Here is an 18,697-nt window from a genome sequence, read left to right as displayed (position 1 = left end):
AAAAGATTCGATTGCAAGATCTAAAGATATACCTTCAAGCGCTAACCTCCCCAGCAACAGCGCCAGAAAAGAGCTTGATGTCTACTACACAACCTTCTTCTTGTAGACGTTGTTGGGCCTCCAAGTGCAGAGCTTTGTAGGACAGTAGCAAATTTCCCTCAAGTGGATGACCTAAGGTTTATCAATCCGTGGGAGGCATAGGATGAAGATGGTCTCTCTCAAGCAACCCTGCAACCAAATAACAAAGAGTCTCTTGTGTCCCCAACACACCCAATACAATGGTGAATTGTATAGGTGCACTAGTTCGGTGAAGAGATGGTGATACAAGTGCAATATGGATGGTAGATATAGGTTTTTGTAATCTAAAAAATATAAAAACAGCAAGGTAACTAATGATAAAAGTGAGCACAAACGGTATTGCAATGCGTTGAAACAAGGCCTAGGGTTCATACTTTCACTAGTGCAAGTTCTCTCAACAATAATAACATAATTGGATCATATAACTATCCCTCAACATGCAACAAAGAGTCACTCCAAAGTCACTAATAGCGGAGAACAAACAAAGAGATTATGGTAGGGTAAGAAACCACCTCAAAGTTATTCTTTCTGATCGATCTATTCAAGAGTCCGTAGTAAAATAACATGAAGCTATTCTTTCCGTTCAATCTATCATAGAGTTTGTACTAGAATAACAACTTAAGACACAAATCAACCAAAACCCTAATGTCACCTAGATACTCCAATGTCACCTCAAGTATCTGTGGGTATGATTATATGATATGCATCACACAATCTCAGATTCATCTATTCAACCAACACAAAGAACTTCAAAGAGTGCCCCAAAGTTTCTATCGGAGAGTCAAGACGAAAACGTGTGCCAACCCCTATGCATAGGTTCATGGGCGGAACCCGCAAGTTGATCACCAAAACATACATCAAGTGGATCAATAGAATACCCCATTGTCACCACGGGTATCCCACGCAAGACATACATCAAGTGTTCTCAAATCCTTGAAGACTCAATCCGATAAGATAACTTCAAAGGGATAACCCAATCCATTACAAGAGAGTAGAGGGGGGTAAACATCATAAGATCCAACTATAATAGCAAAGCTCGCGATACATCAAGATCGTATCACCTCAAGAACACGAGAGAGAGAGAGAGAGAGAGAGAGAGAGAGAGAGATCAAACACATAGCTACTGGTACATACCCTCAGCCCCGAGGGAGAACTACTCCCTCCTCGTCATGGAGAGCGTCGGGATGATGAAGATGGCCTTCGGAGAGGGATTCCCCCCTCCGGCAGGGTGCTGGAACGGGTCTAGATTGGTTTTCGGTGGCTACGGAGGTTTCTGGCGACGGAACTCCCGATCTATTCTGCTCCTCGAAGTTTTTAGGGTATATGGGTATATATAGGAGGAAGAAGTACGTCAGTGGATCTCCGGGCTGTCCACGAGGCAGGGGGGTGCCTAGGGGGGTGGGCGCGCCCCCCACCCTCGTGGGCAGCCCAGGACTCCTCTGGTCCATCTCCGATACTATGTTGGCTTCTTCTAGTCCAAAAATAAGTTTCATGATGTTTCAGGTCAATTGGACTCCATTTGATTTTCCTTTTTTGCGATACTCTAAAACAAGGAAAAAACAGAAACTGGCACTGGGCTCTAGGTTAATAGGTTAGTCCCAAAAATCATATAAAATAGCATATAAATGCATATAAAACATCCAAGGTTGATAATATAATAGCATGGAACAATCAAAAATTATAGATACATTGGAGACGTATCAGCATGCAAAGGTTAAAGTATTTCTACCAGAACATGATGATTATCTAGATGTTTTCATGAAGACCGTGAAGGATGGGCGGTCGGCCATCACAAGGGGTTGGACTAGAGTCGTGTGTGCCTTCTGCATGGAGGAGGGCACAATATGGGCATTCCGCTTCACCTTGTCCAGCAACCAGAATATATTTCGCCTCTTTCTTTACCATCTTTAATAGTACAAGTATACAACTGTGGTTCATCATTCTTTATTTGGTTTTTATGTAATTCTTCAACATATGTACCTATGAATCGAATAATGCATTGGTTGTTTGAACCTAATGGATATGAATAAAGTTGTAGCATACATTCAAATTCAAATATGGTACAATTTTAAATAGAAACAATTAAATTATGGTGAAATTATGCTCTCCAGGTTGTTACGGCACACACGGTTGGTAAAACACAAACGTTTGCGATATACACCATAATCTGAGACGGTTCACAGAGAGGAAATGTGTGCAAGCATGCACACAGTTGCCGTTTGGAAAGCGTGTGTGATGTCAGACAATATCACAAACGGTGTTGGCAAACTAAATATTTGTGTTAGTTGCCTTATCATACACAATTCATAATCATGAACTATTTCTGATGAAGTATGCATCGTAAACGTTGCACCAAAGAATAGCGTGTGCGATAGCTATCGTGTACGATGATGATACGACGGTCCGACGTTTCGTAATCTTGTCCGACACTCGTATGACGATTAGCTAATCTTCTTAACAGTGAACCGTTTGTGATGGGTCGTGCATCATACACGTTCTATACGTTTGTGATGGGCCGGACATCATAAATGTAGCACCACAGAATATCGACTGCGATGGCAATGCGAGCAGAAACGAGTAGGAGTACTGTAGGGGCCCTATCCCCGACGGCTTCTGGGTCGTGTGGGAAGGACCCCCCTATCGCCCACACTCACTTGGTGACGGTTCCAAATGTCGTCGCGGAAAGGGGTTAAAAATCGTTTGTATAGCACCGACACGCACCGGTGTGTTCTAGAGTCCGTTCGGGGCTTGGGGGGGGGGTCGTCGTCATCATCATCAACCATCATCCATCAATAATTACATGATGCTCACCACCAAGAGTGAGTAATTCCTTCATAGGCTTGCTGGACGGTGATGGAGTCAGATGGTATTTATCATATAATCGAGTCAATTTGTTAGGGCTTGATCCCTAATATCCATTATGTTCTGAGATTGATGTTGCTATGACTTTGCTATGCTTAATAGTTGTCACTAGGGCCCGAGTGCCATGATTTCAAATATGAACCATGTATGTTTTCATGAATATATTTGAGTTCTTGATCGTATCTGCTAGTTATATGCACTTGTTATTGTTCTGATCCGTAGACCCCAAAGAGATGATAGTTGGGATACTCTCCTGGGATGACTGAAATTCGAGCAGTTCATGTATTCACCATGTGTTAATGCTTTGTTCCACTTCTCTACTAAAAGGAGGCCTTAATATCCCTTAGTTTCCTTATTGGGCCTCGTTGCCACAGGAGGGTAGGACAAAAGATGTCATGAAAGTTCTTATTATAAGCACATATGACTATATACGGAATACATGCCTACATTACGTTGATGAATTGGAGCTATTGTGAATCGCTCTAGGTTGTGACTGTTACAAGATGAATTTCATCCAACACAATTATCCATCATTGATCCAATGCCTAAGATTTTCTTATATTGATCTTTTCTAAGTTACTATTGTTGGTGTTGCTGTTACAATCTCTACAAAACTGCTACTGCTACTGTTCTTGTTACTATTGATACTGTTATCATTGCTATCAAACTATCATACTATTGTGCTACTAAACACTTTGCTGCAGATATTTAGTTCTCCAAGTGTGCTTGAATTAACACCTCAACTTCTAATACTCATAAATATTCTTTGGCTCCCCTTGTGTCAAATCAATAAATTTGGGTGAAATACTATCCTTGAAGACTGTCGTGATCCCCTATACTTGTGGGTTATCAAGACCTTTTTCTGACACCGTTGTCGGGGAGCATAACTCTGTTTGTTGACTCACTTGGGAATTATATCTATTTATCACTATGAAGAATCTGAAAAGACGCTAAGACCAAGATCATACCCTCTAAGACGAGGGGGTAAGGAGCCACCATCATACTCTACACTTGATTCACCTTCTGGTTTAAGTAGGCTTGTGACACCACCAGTTGCTATTCATTCTGATATGTCGCAAGTAATTGATGATGCTACTTCTGCTATAAATGAAACTTGTGATGATGCTAGTACTTTGCTTGATAATATTGTGCCACTAGGTGAATCTCTTGATGAACAAATTGCTAAAGCTAAAGAAATTGAGAATGTTGAAACTGATCAAAATTATGATTCACCTATTATGCCTAGCTCTCCTACAATAGTTGAAATGCCTAAGATACCTGATGGTTATGTTATAGATGGGGAGACAACTAGGGAAATTCTTGCTTGTAATGATAGAGATGATGAAATATGATCCTAAGTTTGCTACTTCTCATATCTTTGTTATCGATAGGGATTATGAATTCTCTGTCGATCATGAATTAATTACTTTGGTCGAATCTACTCCTTTTCATGGTTATGAAACTGAAACTGTTATAGCACACCTTACCAAATTAAATGATATTTCCACCCTATTTGCTCATGAGAAAAAAAATCGTTACTATTACATTCTTAAGTTGTTTCCTTTCTCATTAAAGGATGATGCTAAGAAATGGTCTAATACTCTTGCTCCTAGTGGAACCTTATCTTCCCAAAGCTTCCTAAAGCCTCAAGCCTCTCAACATCTCCATGTTGTTTTGGCTTTATCCGTGCGAAGTGCGCCGTAGTTTAATTAAGGTACTTTTATGTTTATAATGAGGCAGTATGTTTTATAAACCAATAAGTTATTAATTCTAGTTCCAATTTATGTTTTCGAGGCGCCTATTTGTGCAAATTTGTGTTTTTGAGGAGTTAAGAATTCGGGGAAAAGGTCTACATGCAAAAAAAAACTGTGGAAATCCAACTTGTCTCTAGGGAGCATATGCTCTTGCACGTCAAAAATGTATTTTACAAATATTTAAAAATAGATATGTCCATTGTCACACCAAAATGCTAACTGCAAATTTTAAAGGCAAAAGCTTAAGCATTTAAAAAAATTCAAACGCTAAATGTTCTTTTCATATACGAAGCATCGCTTTCCTGTTTCGCATGAAAAGTGTCAAGCATGCTTGTTACACTAACATGAACATTTTAAAACATTCAGAATTTTTAAATTTTGTTAAGTTTTTTTGGAGGAGGGGGGTTAAGAGAAGAGGTAGAGATGCTCTAAATGTGGCTGCCAATGTGTATCCCTGTCCTTCCTAGTTAAGCACGATCTCGAGTTGCAGTATATCAAATATCCTAACTGAATGTGTTACAACCAGCCAACGCCAAAGATTTGGAATCCTTGGTGTGCAGGCCATCTCCGGGTTGAACACGAGCATGTGACGTATGTGCCAAGTCTCAACTGTCAAATCTTCGCTAGGCTAGAGTGTTGCACTCGTATGAGACTTGTGTAGTGTGTGGTTGATGTCGTCCTGGTTTGGTACCTGTCGCATTCGCCTCTTTCATGTTCTGCTCCCCTCCCTCTCATGTGTGTGTGCTCCTGTAGTTGTACTCTGTCAGGCAGTACACAACTACACTAGAGAGGGTCTTCAGGACGAGTAGGGTATCTCTAACGATGACTCTTAAAACGCCCACATCATAAATTACTTAACCTCATGTGGAGCATGGAGTGCTAGTCTTATCAGTACTAGGCTATATGCGAAGGGTCGACAATACAACGCAATGAGCATCATATAAGAAATGAGGGGGATATGTCGTGTTTCTTTTAGAATCTTGTATGTATGTATCGTTTTATGCGAGATGAATGATGCCCTTGCCTTAAGGATGGCCTAAATGGGCCGCCCAACTCAACATTTATAAATTTTCTGGATGGTTTATTGTTATTTTACATTTTTCAAAATATTATAAATACAAATATGGTTTAACTTGTATTAAAAAAATTGTACTCACAGTATTTAGAAAAACTTACGTGTATACAAAAAATTTATTTAAAAATAGACATCAAAATATATATTTGAAAAAAATGTTAATCATGTATTAGAAAAATAGACAATGTGTAAAAAAATATAGAAATGTGTTAAAAATGAAGAAATAAACGAAGAAAACAGATGAAAACCGAATAAGGAAACAAAGAAACCGAAGAAAAAGGAAAAAAAGAAAGTAAGAAAAGAAAAACCAAGAAAAAAACGAGAAGAGCGGGAACAGTCTGCTACACTATTTGGGCCGAATCCACGGGGTCCTTCTCGGGTCAAACTCGAGAAGGACCCCGAGAACGGGTCAAACTCACTCGATGGAAGCGAACCAACCTGTGGTTGAGATGGTTAGGTGGACAGTGGTATCCCCAGCCCACCAGAGTTCAAATTCTGGTGATCGCATTATTTCTGGATTTATTTCAGGATTTCCGGCGATGCGCTTTTAGTGGAAGGAGACGTTCCCGTCGACGACGAGGCGCCTACGGTGACTTCGTAAATCAGGATGATATGCCGGCTCAGTCTCTCGGCGGTGCTCATGGGGGTAGGGTGTGCATATGTGCGTTCATAGGATGAGTGTATGCGCGTGTATATGAGCGCTTGTGTCTGGACTGATGCTAAAAAAAACTAACTCGATGGAAAGAGCAGTCCACCCCATCTGGCGAGCCCCGCCGCCGTCGGCAGCCGCCGGTTCCGCTCGCCGCATGCCCCATGGACGCATTCCAGTTTCACACCTTCCTAGCCACGCCGCTGACTGCTGCCAGCCAGCAACAGTGAGCTCTCCTTCCATCCATCCTTTTTTTTCCCGTATTGTGTGTTCTTGTGTTTTTCTGCTGCTGCCGCTGCCGCCGCCGCCGCCGCCGCCGCCGAGGGATACTGTGATTGATGCAGCTGTGTGACTGTGTTGACTGCGTAGATAATTTATCACTGGATGGATTTATCTGGCAAACCTCGCGGCGGTGTAGCCTGGCAATTGATGGCCCGTTGGTTGAGTTTCAGTGTATCAGTGTATCTTGTTCGTAGTTGCTACTGTTGCGAGTTGAATCACAAGGAGTCAGGGACTGATTCTAGTTCTCAACTTACTCCACTTAGTTCAGTACTTCAGTAAACGGTATTCATGGGGTAACTCACGCAATTCAGATTTCTGCTTCTTATAGCTTCATTGCAGAGAAGTCCAGGGATTTGTTATTTTTGCATATGAACATTTTGGAATTCAGAATTAGTTATCGTGCTTACGAACCTCGCTGAAATTCTGAATTCAATTGTGTGGCTGAAATTCTGAATCAATTGTGTTCTTGGTTCAGAGTTTTTGCCGAAACAAGTAAACTAAATGTGCATATGCCTCGGAAAGATGGAGACTGTTACGCAGTCATCTCTTGTCCATTGCAAATTGTTGAAGCAAATTAGCTCTATGATGTGACAACATCTCTGCTTCTTCTTTCTCTGAAATCTACAACACCAAATCCTAGCTAAGTCGGTCATTGTGCGACCCTCAGGATAACAGGCTGGTGCAGCCAAGGAGACTGATTCGTCTCATCGGCAATGGTAAACCTCTTACTATCAGTCTGAAACCTCACCGCCCTTGTGTCAAACTCCTTGAACTGAGCCAGATCAGACTCGGTCGAAGTTGACGATACCGCCATCCTGGAGTCTGAGTTTGAGGACTTCCCACTTGCTTGCCCGTGTGGCTTCTGCTGCTCCCGGTTGCTAGAGTGAGCTCAAGTTTGCATTCCTCTGCAGAGGCAGGGGTGCAGCTGTAGAGCTGCTGACGGTCGGTAGCCTTGTCGTCTCGCCAGACCTCGAGTTTATGTTTCGTCTCAGTGTGAGCCTGGTTCAGCCCAGCTATCTGCATCTCCCTCGTTAGTTGTTTCTGAACATGGTAAACTCGGTGCATCTCATGAACCTGGTTCAGCAAAGATGTGCAGATTGGTGAGAAGCTTTTTCGCCTATCTTGAAGTGCACAACTAATGTAGTACTGCTTCTTAGAAACTAGTCTTAATGTCTCAACTACTTGCTTCTACTCTATTTCCTATCACCTATTATTATTCGTACATCCATCAACTGGATATATAATGGGACGCAAAGAGAGCATGGTGCGACCTAGCAGTACTTAGGAAGTCACACTCACACCCTGAGCAAAGAGTTTCCCCTGTTTGCACGGTAGGAGACACCAAACTGCAGGCTACGAGGCTGGTTTGGACTAAATTTTGGGAATGAGTGGCATCAGGATATAGCCTCTTTCAGGCCAGTGAGCTCAGTGGGCTACATGTTCAGTGTTAACCCATGTCCAACCTGTAAGGACGGTATTAGATGGGAACACTCCTATTACTATTAAAACATGGGTATGCTCACATTTGTTGATGCATTGGAGAAATTAACTTATGTGTTAAGGTGTTGCATGTTCTGGTTAGTTCCCCAACTATGGAGAGCTACATACACACCCACGAAATTGTCCAGGGAAAAGTTTGCGATGATGCCTAATGACTGGCTGTATACTGGAAGCGCGTCCGGTGTTCTACTGGAAGATGCACACATAGGTAGAATAGTGTTTACACGAATGTGTTGCCTTCCATGTTGTTTGAATGTTTGTTCTTGCCCCAGGATAACCATCTTCATCTCCCCTCCGTCCATCTCTTGGAAAATGCTAGCTGCAAGTCTTTCTGTGTCTATCTCCAATCTGTTTCATGGGAATTTCAGAATGACTACGGCATGCAATTTCTGTCGTAAATGGTAATAAATAGGATCTGTCTTCGGTGTTGAAATATTTGTTGTAGTGCCTTGTTCCATTAATTGGTGGCTTTCAGTACGACCTATGTACTTATGTCCTTCAGAAAGAAAAGAAAAACGTCTGGATTATTTTCTGTGGAGAAACCAATTTCATTATTTTTCTGTGGAGAAACCAACTTACTCCGCTTAGTTGAGTAAACAGCTACAAATATTCATGTGGTAGTTCACGCAATTCAAAAATCTGTTGTGTTATAGCTTCACTGCAGAAAAGTCCAGTAAGTTGTTACTTTTGCATATTAACATTTTATCATACTTGTCGTGCTTATGAACGTGGCTGAAATTCTGAATCAATTGTGTTCTTTGTTCAGAGGTTTTGCCAAAACAACTAAATTAGATGTTACATATGCCTCCGAAAGATGGAGACCTCTTGTCTATTGCAAATTGTTGAACCAAATTAGCTCTGTGAAGTGACAACATCTCTTCTTTCTCTGAAATCTACAACACCAAATCCTAGCTAAGTCGGTCACCGTGCCACCCTAAGGATCACAGGCTGGTGCGGCCAAGGAGACCGATTCGTCTCATCGGCAATGGTAAACCTCTTGCTCTCGATCTGAAGCCTCACCACCCTTGTGTCAAACTCCTTGAACTGAGCCAGATCGGATTCGGTCGATGTTGACGACACCGCCATCCCGGAGTCTGAGTTTGAGGACTTGCCGACTTGCTTGCCCTTGTGGCTTCTGCTGCTCCCGGTTGCCAGAGTGAGCTCGAGGTCGCATTCTTCTGCAGCAGAGGCATGGGTGCAGCTGTTTGAGAAGCTGTAGAGTTGCTGACGGTCGGTAGCCTTGTCGTCGCGCCAGACCTCAAGTTTATTTTTCGTCTCAGCGTGAGCCTGGTTCAGCCCAGCTAACTGCATCTCCCTCATCAGTTGTTTCTGAACATGGTAAACTCGGTGCATCTCATGAACCTGGTTCAGCAAAGATGTGCAAATCGGTGAGAAGCTTTTTCGCCTATCTTGAAGTGCACACAGCAAATGCAGTACTGCTTCTTAGAAACTAGTAGCATTAATGTCTCAACTACTTGCTTGTACTCTATTTCTTCTTACATATGACTATTCGTACCTCCATCAATTGGATATATAATAGGATGCAGAGAGAGCATGATGCAGCCTATTATTACTTAGGAAGTCACACTCACACCCTGAGCAAAGATTTTCCATTGTTTGCACCGTAGGAGACACCAAACTACAGGCTACAGAGTCTGCTTTGGACTACATTTTGGGAATGGGTGGCTTCAGGATTATAGCCTCTTTCAGGCTAGTGAGCTCAGTGGGCTATGTCTTCAGTCCGAACTCATGTCCAACCTGTCAGGATGGTATTGGATGGGAACACGGCTATTACTATTAAACATGGGTATACTCACATGTGTTGATGCATTGGGGAAAATCAACTTATGTGTTAAGGTGTTGCATATTCTGGTTAGTTCCCCGACTATGGAGAGCTACACACACCCACGAAGCTGTCCATGGAAAAGTTTCTGATGATGATTGCTGCCCTAGTACGGCTGTATACCTGTCCAATGTTCTACTGGAAGATGCACATACGCATAGGTAGAATAGTATTTACATGAGGTGTTGCCTTACCTGTTGTCTGAATGTTCGTTCTTGCCCCAAGATGACCATCTTCATCTCCTCTCTGTCCATCTCTTGGAAAATGCTAGCTGCAAGTGTTTCTGTGTCTATCTCCAATCTGTTTCATGGGAATATCACAATGAGCACCGCATGCAATTTCTGACATAAATGGCAATAATAGGATCTATGTTCAGTGTCGAAATATTTGTTGTAGTGCCTTGTTCCATGAATTGGTAGCTTTCATTAGAACCTATGTACTTATGTCCTTCAGGAAGAAAAGAAAACGCCTGGATTTTTTGTTTTTGTGGAGAAACCAATTTTCATTTGTTTTTCCGATTGAACTTATAGCTTTCAAAAAATACAGCCGATCAAATCTAGTACTCCCTCCAATCCATATTAATTGTCCCTGATTTAGTACAACACGAAATCAGCGACAATTAATATGAATCGGATGGAGTACTGTATTTCTCTAACTAAGTGAACGGCATTCTGTTACGCTTCTGGCAACAACCGTAAAACTGTTCTTTCTTTCTATGACAGGGTAGCAAAATGGATAGAGCTATGAGGGAGACGGAGAAAGAAGCAGCTGGCAAATTCCCTTTCAGACTAGCGCATGCCACTAGGCCTTCCGAAAAAATCCATCGCAAGATACAGAACATCACAAGGCTAGAGCACTTGAGAAGAACACAAGGATCTGCCTACTCCGAGCTCTGAAGCATGCCACAACATGTTCCATGGAAGAAGAAGAAACAAGACAAGGAAGAGATCAGAAGAAGGATGTGCCCACCTCTGTTTTGGTTTCCAGCCGCCTCCCAAAGAAGGTACTCCCTCTGCCTCTCCCCAAGAAGCTCTCCTCTCTTACAGTTTGTTTACCAGGCCAGAGCTTTGCTTCTGCTGAGATGCAAGCAAGCAAGCAAGCAGGTAGATATAGTCATATAGATATGATTTGAGGCACTAGGGCGAGAGGGAGGTGATGGAGGAGATATAAGATTCTCTCCGGCTGCCATGAGCTTCACAGCGCAGCAGCTGGTGGGGCCTTTTTTGTAGGCATGCCGAACGAATCCAAGTCACTTTGTCCAATGAGTTCGATTCCATGTATCTTGATGTGTCAAAGATGCTTCCGTCTGTCTGGTGCCAGGAAAAGGATAGGCATGATGAGATAAGAAGCTCCAGCTGAGTATTATATTTTCAAACAACCTCTAAATCCTGTGTGTCCCCTGGTGTCTCTACACACTTGAAACGCCTTGGTTCTAGTAATGTTATATATACACATGCACTTGGATTGCCTGCTAGGGATTAGAGAAACATGTTTTCCTGTAATATCATTGTGGGTTTTCATGTAATGGTATATTAAGATTTCATCTATGAGAATATTTCTAGCAATCACCCCGGTACACTATCAAATATGTTGGGTATGTGCTTTGTTTTTCTTTTTAAAAAGGAGGATAATCCATGACCTCTGCATTTCTTTTTGAATTGTTTGGATTGCTTATCACATACTCCCTCCGTTCGAAAATACTTATCATAGAAATGAACAAAAATGGGTATATCTAGAACTAAAATATGTCTAGATACATCTATTTCTCCGACAAATATTTTCGGATGGAAAAAGTATGTCACATGGTATGACCTCTGCATTATTGTGATGCACACAACCATAGGGTACTAGTGGTAGCGTGCTTTGTTAGTCTTTGATCATATTGTCACTTTGTGATGTGTACCTTTCATGTACTTACCGGGTTGCCGTAGCACATTAGAGTCCTCATTGTTTTTTATGGATCAATCCCTCCCAAGAATCATTGAGCAGACAAGTCGACATGCGGCGTGTCTAGATCTCTCGTATTCACATGCGCACCGGATTACTACTGTCAACTCCAGTTGTCCATATCCTAAACACATATTATAGTGATTGCTTATGTTAGTGCCATCCTAAGTCAAACTATCAGCCTCGCATGGGAAATAAAGCTACCGAACGATGGCGACAGATCATGCAGTTAATTTATATTTGGTGCAGAATATGTCATGCTTTATTCCAGGATAATTAAGTTTATGACTTGTAGATCAGTACATTATTTGCCTTGAATAATATTGTTAGAGCATCCACAACAGGACGCTCTATACAAGTCCCAAACGCCGAGACGGCCTGCCCGGACGCAAAATTGCCCCCTGACTGGACGCCCCAAACTTAGCCTATACGTTCGGGCTGACCGGCGATGGATATGGGGACGCCCGGATGAGCCCAGGCGTATCCGCCGCGTTTGATGTCGAGCGAAGAGCGGGCGGCAGCGCGACCCCTAATGACGAGTCCATTGTCTGCAGGTAGAGTCAACCGTTCTAGTTGGGCCTGGTCAACGGTAGAGGGCTTCCGCCCTTGGTCAAGGAAGGAGCTTTCTGAATAAAAAAGGAAGGAGCTTTGGGCTCCGCCGCCGGTTTCTCCTTAGCGAATGTTGCTTTCCCTCCCTTGCGGTCCTCCCCGTCTTCGGCCATGGTGTCGGAGGTGGCACAGGCTAAGGCCCAGTTCTTTTGGGCGATTCTCCCAGAATCGCCCCCCTCCCCAGCTTCTCCCAGAATCGTCACTTCATATATTTTTTTACAATCCTATCTAGTTAAGGTCTAATTAGCTAGGATTGTAAAAAAAATTGCAGTGACGATTCTGGGAGAAGCTGGGGAGGGGGTGATTCTGGGAGAATCGCCCAAAAGAACTGGCCCTAAATGTCTTTACGCGAGGTGTTTAGAAGGAGGCAAGAGCTCTAGACATAAGGAGGAAGAAGGCCAGGGGAATAGAAGCATAAGACTATCCCGAGGCGCCTTCTCTTTTTATAAGAGGGGTAGAAACAAAACGGTGCGCGAGCTCATCGCCTGTCTCGACGTGACGCAAGACCTTAGACCACTCTCTAAAACTAAATGTTGGCTGAGAAAGCTCAAGGCGGCCTATCTGGGCCTATCTTCTCTTGACCAGTCTATTGTGCATCCATGCATCTCACCGGTAGTAGAAGAGGCACATTTTCCCCCTCAAGGTGGGTGATTCTATAATCTCCGAGCCACCGGACTTGGCGGTGGACACTAATAGAAAAAGGGTCTAATGTGAAACTCATTAGTACCGGTTCCAACGGCTAGGCGGGCGGCGCTCATTAGTACCGGTTCGTGGCGAACCTTTAGTATCGGTTCGTGCCACGAACCGGTACTAAAGAGGTTGTGGCCTTTAGTACGGGTTGGTGGCTTCAACCGGTACTAAAGGGGGGGTCTTTAGTACCGGTTGGAGCCACCAACCGGTACTAAAGGTGGTGGCCTTTAGTATGGGTTGATGGCTCCGACCGGTACTAAAGACCCCCCTTTTAGTACCGGTTGGAGCCACCAACCGGTACTAAAGGTAGTGCGCTGCCACCCGCAGTGCATAATGTTTAGTCCCACCTCGCTAGTTGAGAGGAGTTCGCACCGGTTTATAAGCCCCCTCGTGGCTACCGTGTCGAGCTCCTCTCTAAGCAGGCCTTTGTGGGCCTATTACAAGTCTTCTACCCTGTGGGGCCTACTAGGCCGTACGGGCCTGCATCCTGGCCCAACTAGAGATTGGGTTTCTAGTCGTACGCATGCCATGCCGGCCCAGTAGGCGGGCTGTTTTTACTTTATTTCAAAAATAAAAAATCCTTACCAACCGGGACTAAAGGTCCTCCAGACCACGGCGCGCCTCATGCCACGTGGTTGCCCTTTAGCACCGGTTCATGCTGAACCGGTACTAAAGGGGGGGCCTTTAGTGCCCACACTTTAGTGCCGGTTACCGAACCGGCACTAAAGGGCCTTACGAACCGGTGCTATTTGCCCGGTTCTGCACTAGTGGGATGCCTATGACCACTTCACTACCGTACTCGGCTCAGCTGAGGAGCGCTGCTACTCCATCAACCTTGCGTCCATCCACCAAGGCCCGTCTGATCCAGGAGAGCTTGAGCTGCCATTTTCTGAGGATGAAATTTGAGCTGCCATGAAACCACTTCCCACCGGTAAGGCGCCCGGCCCTAATGGCTTCTCAGTGGAATTCCTACGAAGTTGCTGGCGGGTGATCAAGCATGATATTTGCGAGGCCTTTGACAAGCTTTACATGCTCAACGGTCGCGGCTTCCAGAAGCTTGATGAAGCTTTCATCGCCTTGCTTCTGAAGAAGTCTGATGCCAAGACTTTGCATCACTACCAGGCTATCAGTCTCATACATCTCTTCGTCAAGCTTTTCGTCAAGGTGCTCCCTCCACTTGGCTCCCTGACTCAGCTCGATGGTCTCCATGAACCATAGCATGTTCAACGTCGGCAGATGCATTCATGACAACTTCCGCCTCGTCCAGCAAACTATGCGCCTCCTCCACAATCTAATCTGAAATTTCCAAGGATGTTGCTGAAGCTAGACATTGCTTGTACCTTTGATTCAGTCTCCTGGGCATTCCTGCTTGGCACCATGATTCACCTTGGCTTCGGGGCTAGGTGCGAGAGTGGATCTCCATCCTTCTGTCCACAACCTCGACTCGTGTCCTCATCAACAGTGTGACTGGACCTTCCATCGGGCATGCCTGCGCCAGGGTGATCCCCTCTCGCCCATGATGTTCACGCTCGTCATTGGTATCCTCAACTCCATGGTCACCAAAGCTGCCGAACAGGGTTTTTTAGCACCTTACTTCGCTCTACGCCGACGATGTGGTTATTTTCTGCCACGCAGACTGCACGATCCTCCTTGCCGTGCGTGAGATTCTTCAGTTCTTCGGCAACATCTCCGGTATGCGAATTTTGGCAAGTGCTCCGCTTCCCCGATTCGCTACTCTGAGAAGCAGTCCATCAAGGTGACCTAAATCATGAGTTGCCCGGTCTCTCAGTTCCCCGTCGCCTACCTTGGGCTCCCGCTCTCCGTGTGGAAGGTGCCCATGTCCGCCCTACGTCCCCTCATTGAGAAGCTCGAGAAAAACGGTCTCCCTGGTATGTCTCCATGCTCTCCCTGGGTAAGAGATTGGCCTTTGTTCTTCATGTCCTCTGTGTATTGCCCACACACCTTCTCATGGCATTTGCTCTGCACAAGTCAGTTTTACACCGGTCCAACAAAACCATTCAGAGCTTTCTTTGCATTGGCCGCAAAGATGCTCGCGACGGTCAGTGCCTTGTTGCTTGGTCACGCGTGTGCCATCCTCTTTCCTTGGGCGGCCTTGGTGTGCGAGACCTTCACCGCGCTTGTATTTCCCTAAGGGTGGGTTGGCTTTGGCTTCAATGCATCGATGACAGCAGGCCTTGGCGTCACCTGCACCTTCCTGGCGATCCCGATGTTGGGGAACGTAGCAGAAATTCAAAATTTTCCTACGTGTCACCAAGATCTATCTATGGAGAAACTAGCAACGAGGGGAAGGAGAGTGCATCTACATACCCTTGTAGATCGCTATGCGGAAGCGTTCAAGAGAACGGGATTGAAGGAGTCGTACTCGTCGTGATCCAAATCACCGGAGATCCTAGTGCCGAACGGACGGCACCTCCGCGTTCAACACACGTACAGCCCAGTGACGTCTCCCATGCCTTGATCCAGCAAGGAGAGAGGGAGAGGTTGAGGAAGACTCCATCCAGCAGCAGCACAACGGCGTGGTGGTGGTGGAGGAGCGTGGTACTCCAGCAGGGCTTCGCCAAGCACCGCAAGAGACGAGGAGGAGAGAGGTAGGGCTGCGCCAGGGAGAGATCAAATCGCGTGTCTTGGGCAGCCCAAAACCCCCACTATTTATAGGAGGAGGGGAGGAGGGTGCGCCCCCTCTAGGGCTCCCACCCCTAGGGGGGGCGGCATCCCTAGATGGGATGGAGGGGGCGGCCAAGAGGGGGAGAGGGGGGCGCGCCCTAGGGTGGGCCTTAGGCCCATCTGAGCCTAGGGTTTCCCCCTTCTCCTCCTAGCTGCGCCTTGGGCCTTGTGGGAGGCGCACCAGCCCACTCAGGGGCTGGTCCCTTCCCACTCTTGGCCCATGCAAGCCTCCGGGGCTGGTGGCCCCACTTGGTGGACCCCCGGGACCCTCCCGGTGGTCCCGGTACGTTACCGATAAAACCCGAAACTTTTCCGGTGACCAAAACAGGACTTCCCATATATAAATCTTTACCTTCGGACCATTCCGGAACTCCTCGTGACGTCCGGGATCTCATCCGGGACTCCGAACAACATTCGGTACCACATACAAACTTCCTTTATAACCCTAGCGTCATCGAACCTTAAGTGTGTAGACCCTACGGGTTCGGGAACCATGCAGACATGACCGAGGCGTTCTCCGGTCAATAACCAACAGCGGGATCTGGATACCCATGTTGGTTCCTACATGTTCCACGATGATCTCATCGGATGAACCACGATGTCGAGGATTCGATCAATCCCGTATACAATTCCCTTTGTCTAGCGGTACGATACTTGCCCGAGATTCGATCCTCGGTATCCCGATACCTTGTTCAATCTCGTTACCGGCAAGTCTCTTTACTCGTTCCGTAACACATCATCCCGTGATCAACTCCTTGGTCACATTGTGCACATTATCATGATGTCCTACCGAGTGGGCCCAGAGATACCTCTCCGTTTACACGGAGTGACAAATCCCAGTCTCGATTCGTGCCAACCCAACAGACACTTTCAGAGATACATGTAGTGTGCCTTTATAGCCACCCAGTTACGTTGTGGCGTTTGATACACCCAAAGCATTCCTACGGTATCCGGGAGTTGCACAATCTCATGGTCTAAGGAAATGATACTTGACATTAGAAAAGCTTTAGCATACGAACTACACGATCTTTGTGCTAGGCTTAGGATTGGGTCTTGTCCATCACATCATTCTCCTAATGATGTGATCCCGTTATCAACGACATCCAATGTCCATGGTTAGAAAACGTAACCATCTATTGATCAACGAGCTAGTCAACTAGAGGCTTACTAGGGACATGGTGTTGTCTATGTATCCACACATGTATCTGAGTTTCCTATCAATACAATTCTAGCATGGATAATAAACGATTATCATGAACAATGAAATATAATATAATAATAACTAATTTATTATTGCCTCTAGGGCATATTGCCATGTGATTAACACTCACAGGTCACATCACCATGTGACCAATATCCAAAGAGTTTACTAGTGTCACTAAACTAGTTCACATCATCATGTGATTGAGACTCAATGAGTTCTGGGTTTGATCATGTTTTGCTTGTGAGAGAGGTTTTAATCAACGGGGCTGCAACATTCAGATCCGTATGTACTTCGCAAATCTCTAGGTCATATTATAAATGCTGCTTCCACGCTCCACTTGGAGCTATTCCAAATGGTTGCTCCACTATACGTATCCGGTTTGCTACTCATAGTCATTCAGATAGGTGTTAAAGCTTGCATCGATGTAACCCTTTACGCCGAACTCTTTATCACCTCCATAATCGAGAAACATGTCCTTATTACTCCAAGGACAATTTTGACCGCTATCTAGTGGTCCACTCCTGGATCACCTTTGTACCCTCTTGCCAGACATGTGGCAAGGCACACATTAGGTGCAATACTTAGCATGGCATACCGTATAGAGCCTATGACAAAAGCATAGGGGACGACATTCGTCCTTTCTCTTTCTTCTGCCGTGGTCGAGCTTTAAGTCTTAACTTCATACCTTACAACTCAGGCAAGAACTCCTTCTTTGACTGATCCATCTTGAACACCTTCAAGATCATGTCAAGGTATGTGCTCATTTGAAAGTACCATTAAGTGTTTTGATCTATCCTTATAGATCTTGATGCTCAACGTTCAAGTAGCTTAATCCAGGCTTTCCATTGAAAAACACTTTTCAAATAACTCTGCATGCTTTCTAGAAATTCTACATCATTTCCGATCAACAACATGTTAACAACACATACTCATCGGAAATTCTATAGTGCTCCCACTCACTTCTTTGGAAATACAAGTTTCTCATAAACTTTGTATACACCCAAAATCTTTGATCATCTCATCAAAGCATACATTCCAACTCCGAGATGCTTACTCCAGTCCTTAGAAGGATTGCTGGAGCTTTACATACTTATTAGCATCTTTCAGGATTGACAAAACCTTCCGGTTGTATCACATACAACCTTTTATCGAGAAAATCATTGAGGAAACAATGTTTTGACATCCTATCAGCAAGATTTCATAAATAATGTAGTAACCGCTAATATAATTCCAACAGACTCTTAGCATCGCTACGAGTGAGAAAGTCTCATCATAGTCAACTCCTTGAACTTGTCGGAAAAAACTTAACGACAAGTCGAGCTTTCTTAATGGTGATACTTACCATCATTGTCCGTCTTCCTTTTAAAATCCATCTGTACTCAATAGCCTTACGACCATCGAGCCGTTCTGCCAAAGTCTACACTTTGTTTTCATACATGGATCCTCTCTCGGATTTTATGGCCTCGAGCCATTTATCGGAATCCGGGCCCACCATCGCTTCTCCATAGCTCGTAGGTTC

The 18,697-nt window shown here is 44.7% G+C and overlaps 1 protein-coding gene across 1 annotated transcript; it reads right to left on the bottom strand.

The window, feature by feature from the left end:
- Positions 1–8,923: 8,923 nt before the first annotated feature.
- Positions 8,924–11,290, bottom strand: LOC123086876 (uncharacterized). The gene is made up of 3 exons (XM_044508697.1): positions 11,013–11,290; positions 10,238–10,343; positions 8,924–9,562 (listed from the first exon to the last, which is right to left on the bottom strand). Exons 2-3 carry the CDS (start codon positions 10,295–10,297, stop codon positions 9,122–9,124), a joined length of 501 nt encoding a protein of 166 aa, XP_044364632.1. The 5' UTR covers positions 10,298–10,343; positions 11,013–11,290; the 3' UTR covers positions 8,924–9,121.
- Positions 11,291–18,697: the final 7,407 nt, after the last annotated feature.

Source organism: Triticum aestivum, chromosome 4A (genome assembly GCF_018294505.1).
Source record: "Triticum aestivum cultivar Chinese Spring chromosome 4A, IWGSC CS RefSeq v2.1, whole genome shotgun sequence".
Lineage (NCBI taxonomy): Eukaryota > Viridiplantae > Streptophyta > Magnoliopsida > Poales > Poaceae > Triticum > Triticum aestivum.
The sequence above is the reverse complement of the archived record's forward strand: the minus strand, read 5'-3'. Positions and strand labels throughout refer to the sequence as shown.

Coding starts and splice junctions, on each gene's coding strand:
- LOC123086876 (XM_044508697.1), bottom strand. CDS start 10,297: ATGGACAGAGAGGAGATGAAGATGGTCATCTTGGGGCAAGAACGAACA. Junction 9,563..10,237: donor AACGAACATTCAGACAACAG/GTAAGGCAACAC, acceptor TTGCTGAACCAG/GTTCATGAGATGCACCGAGT.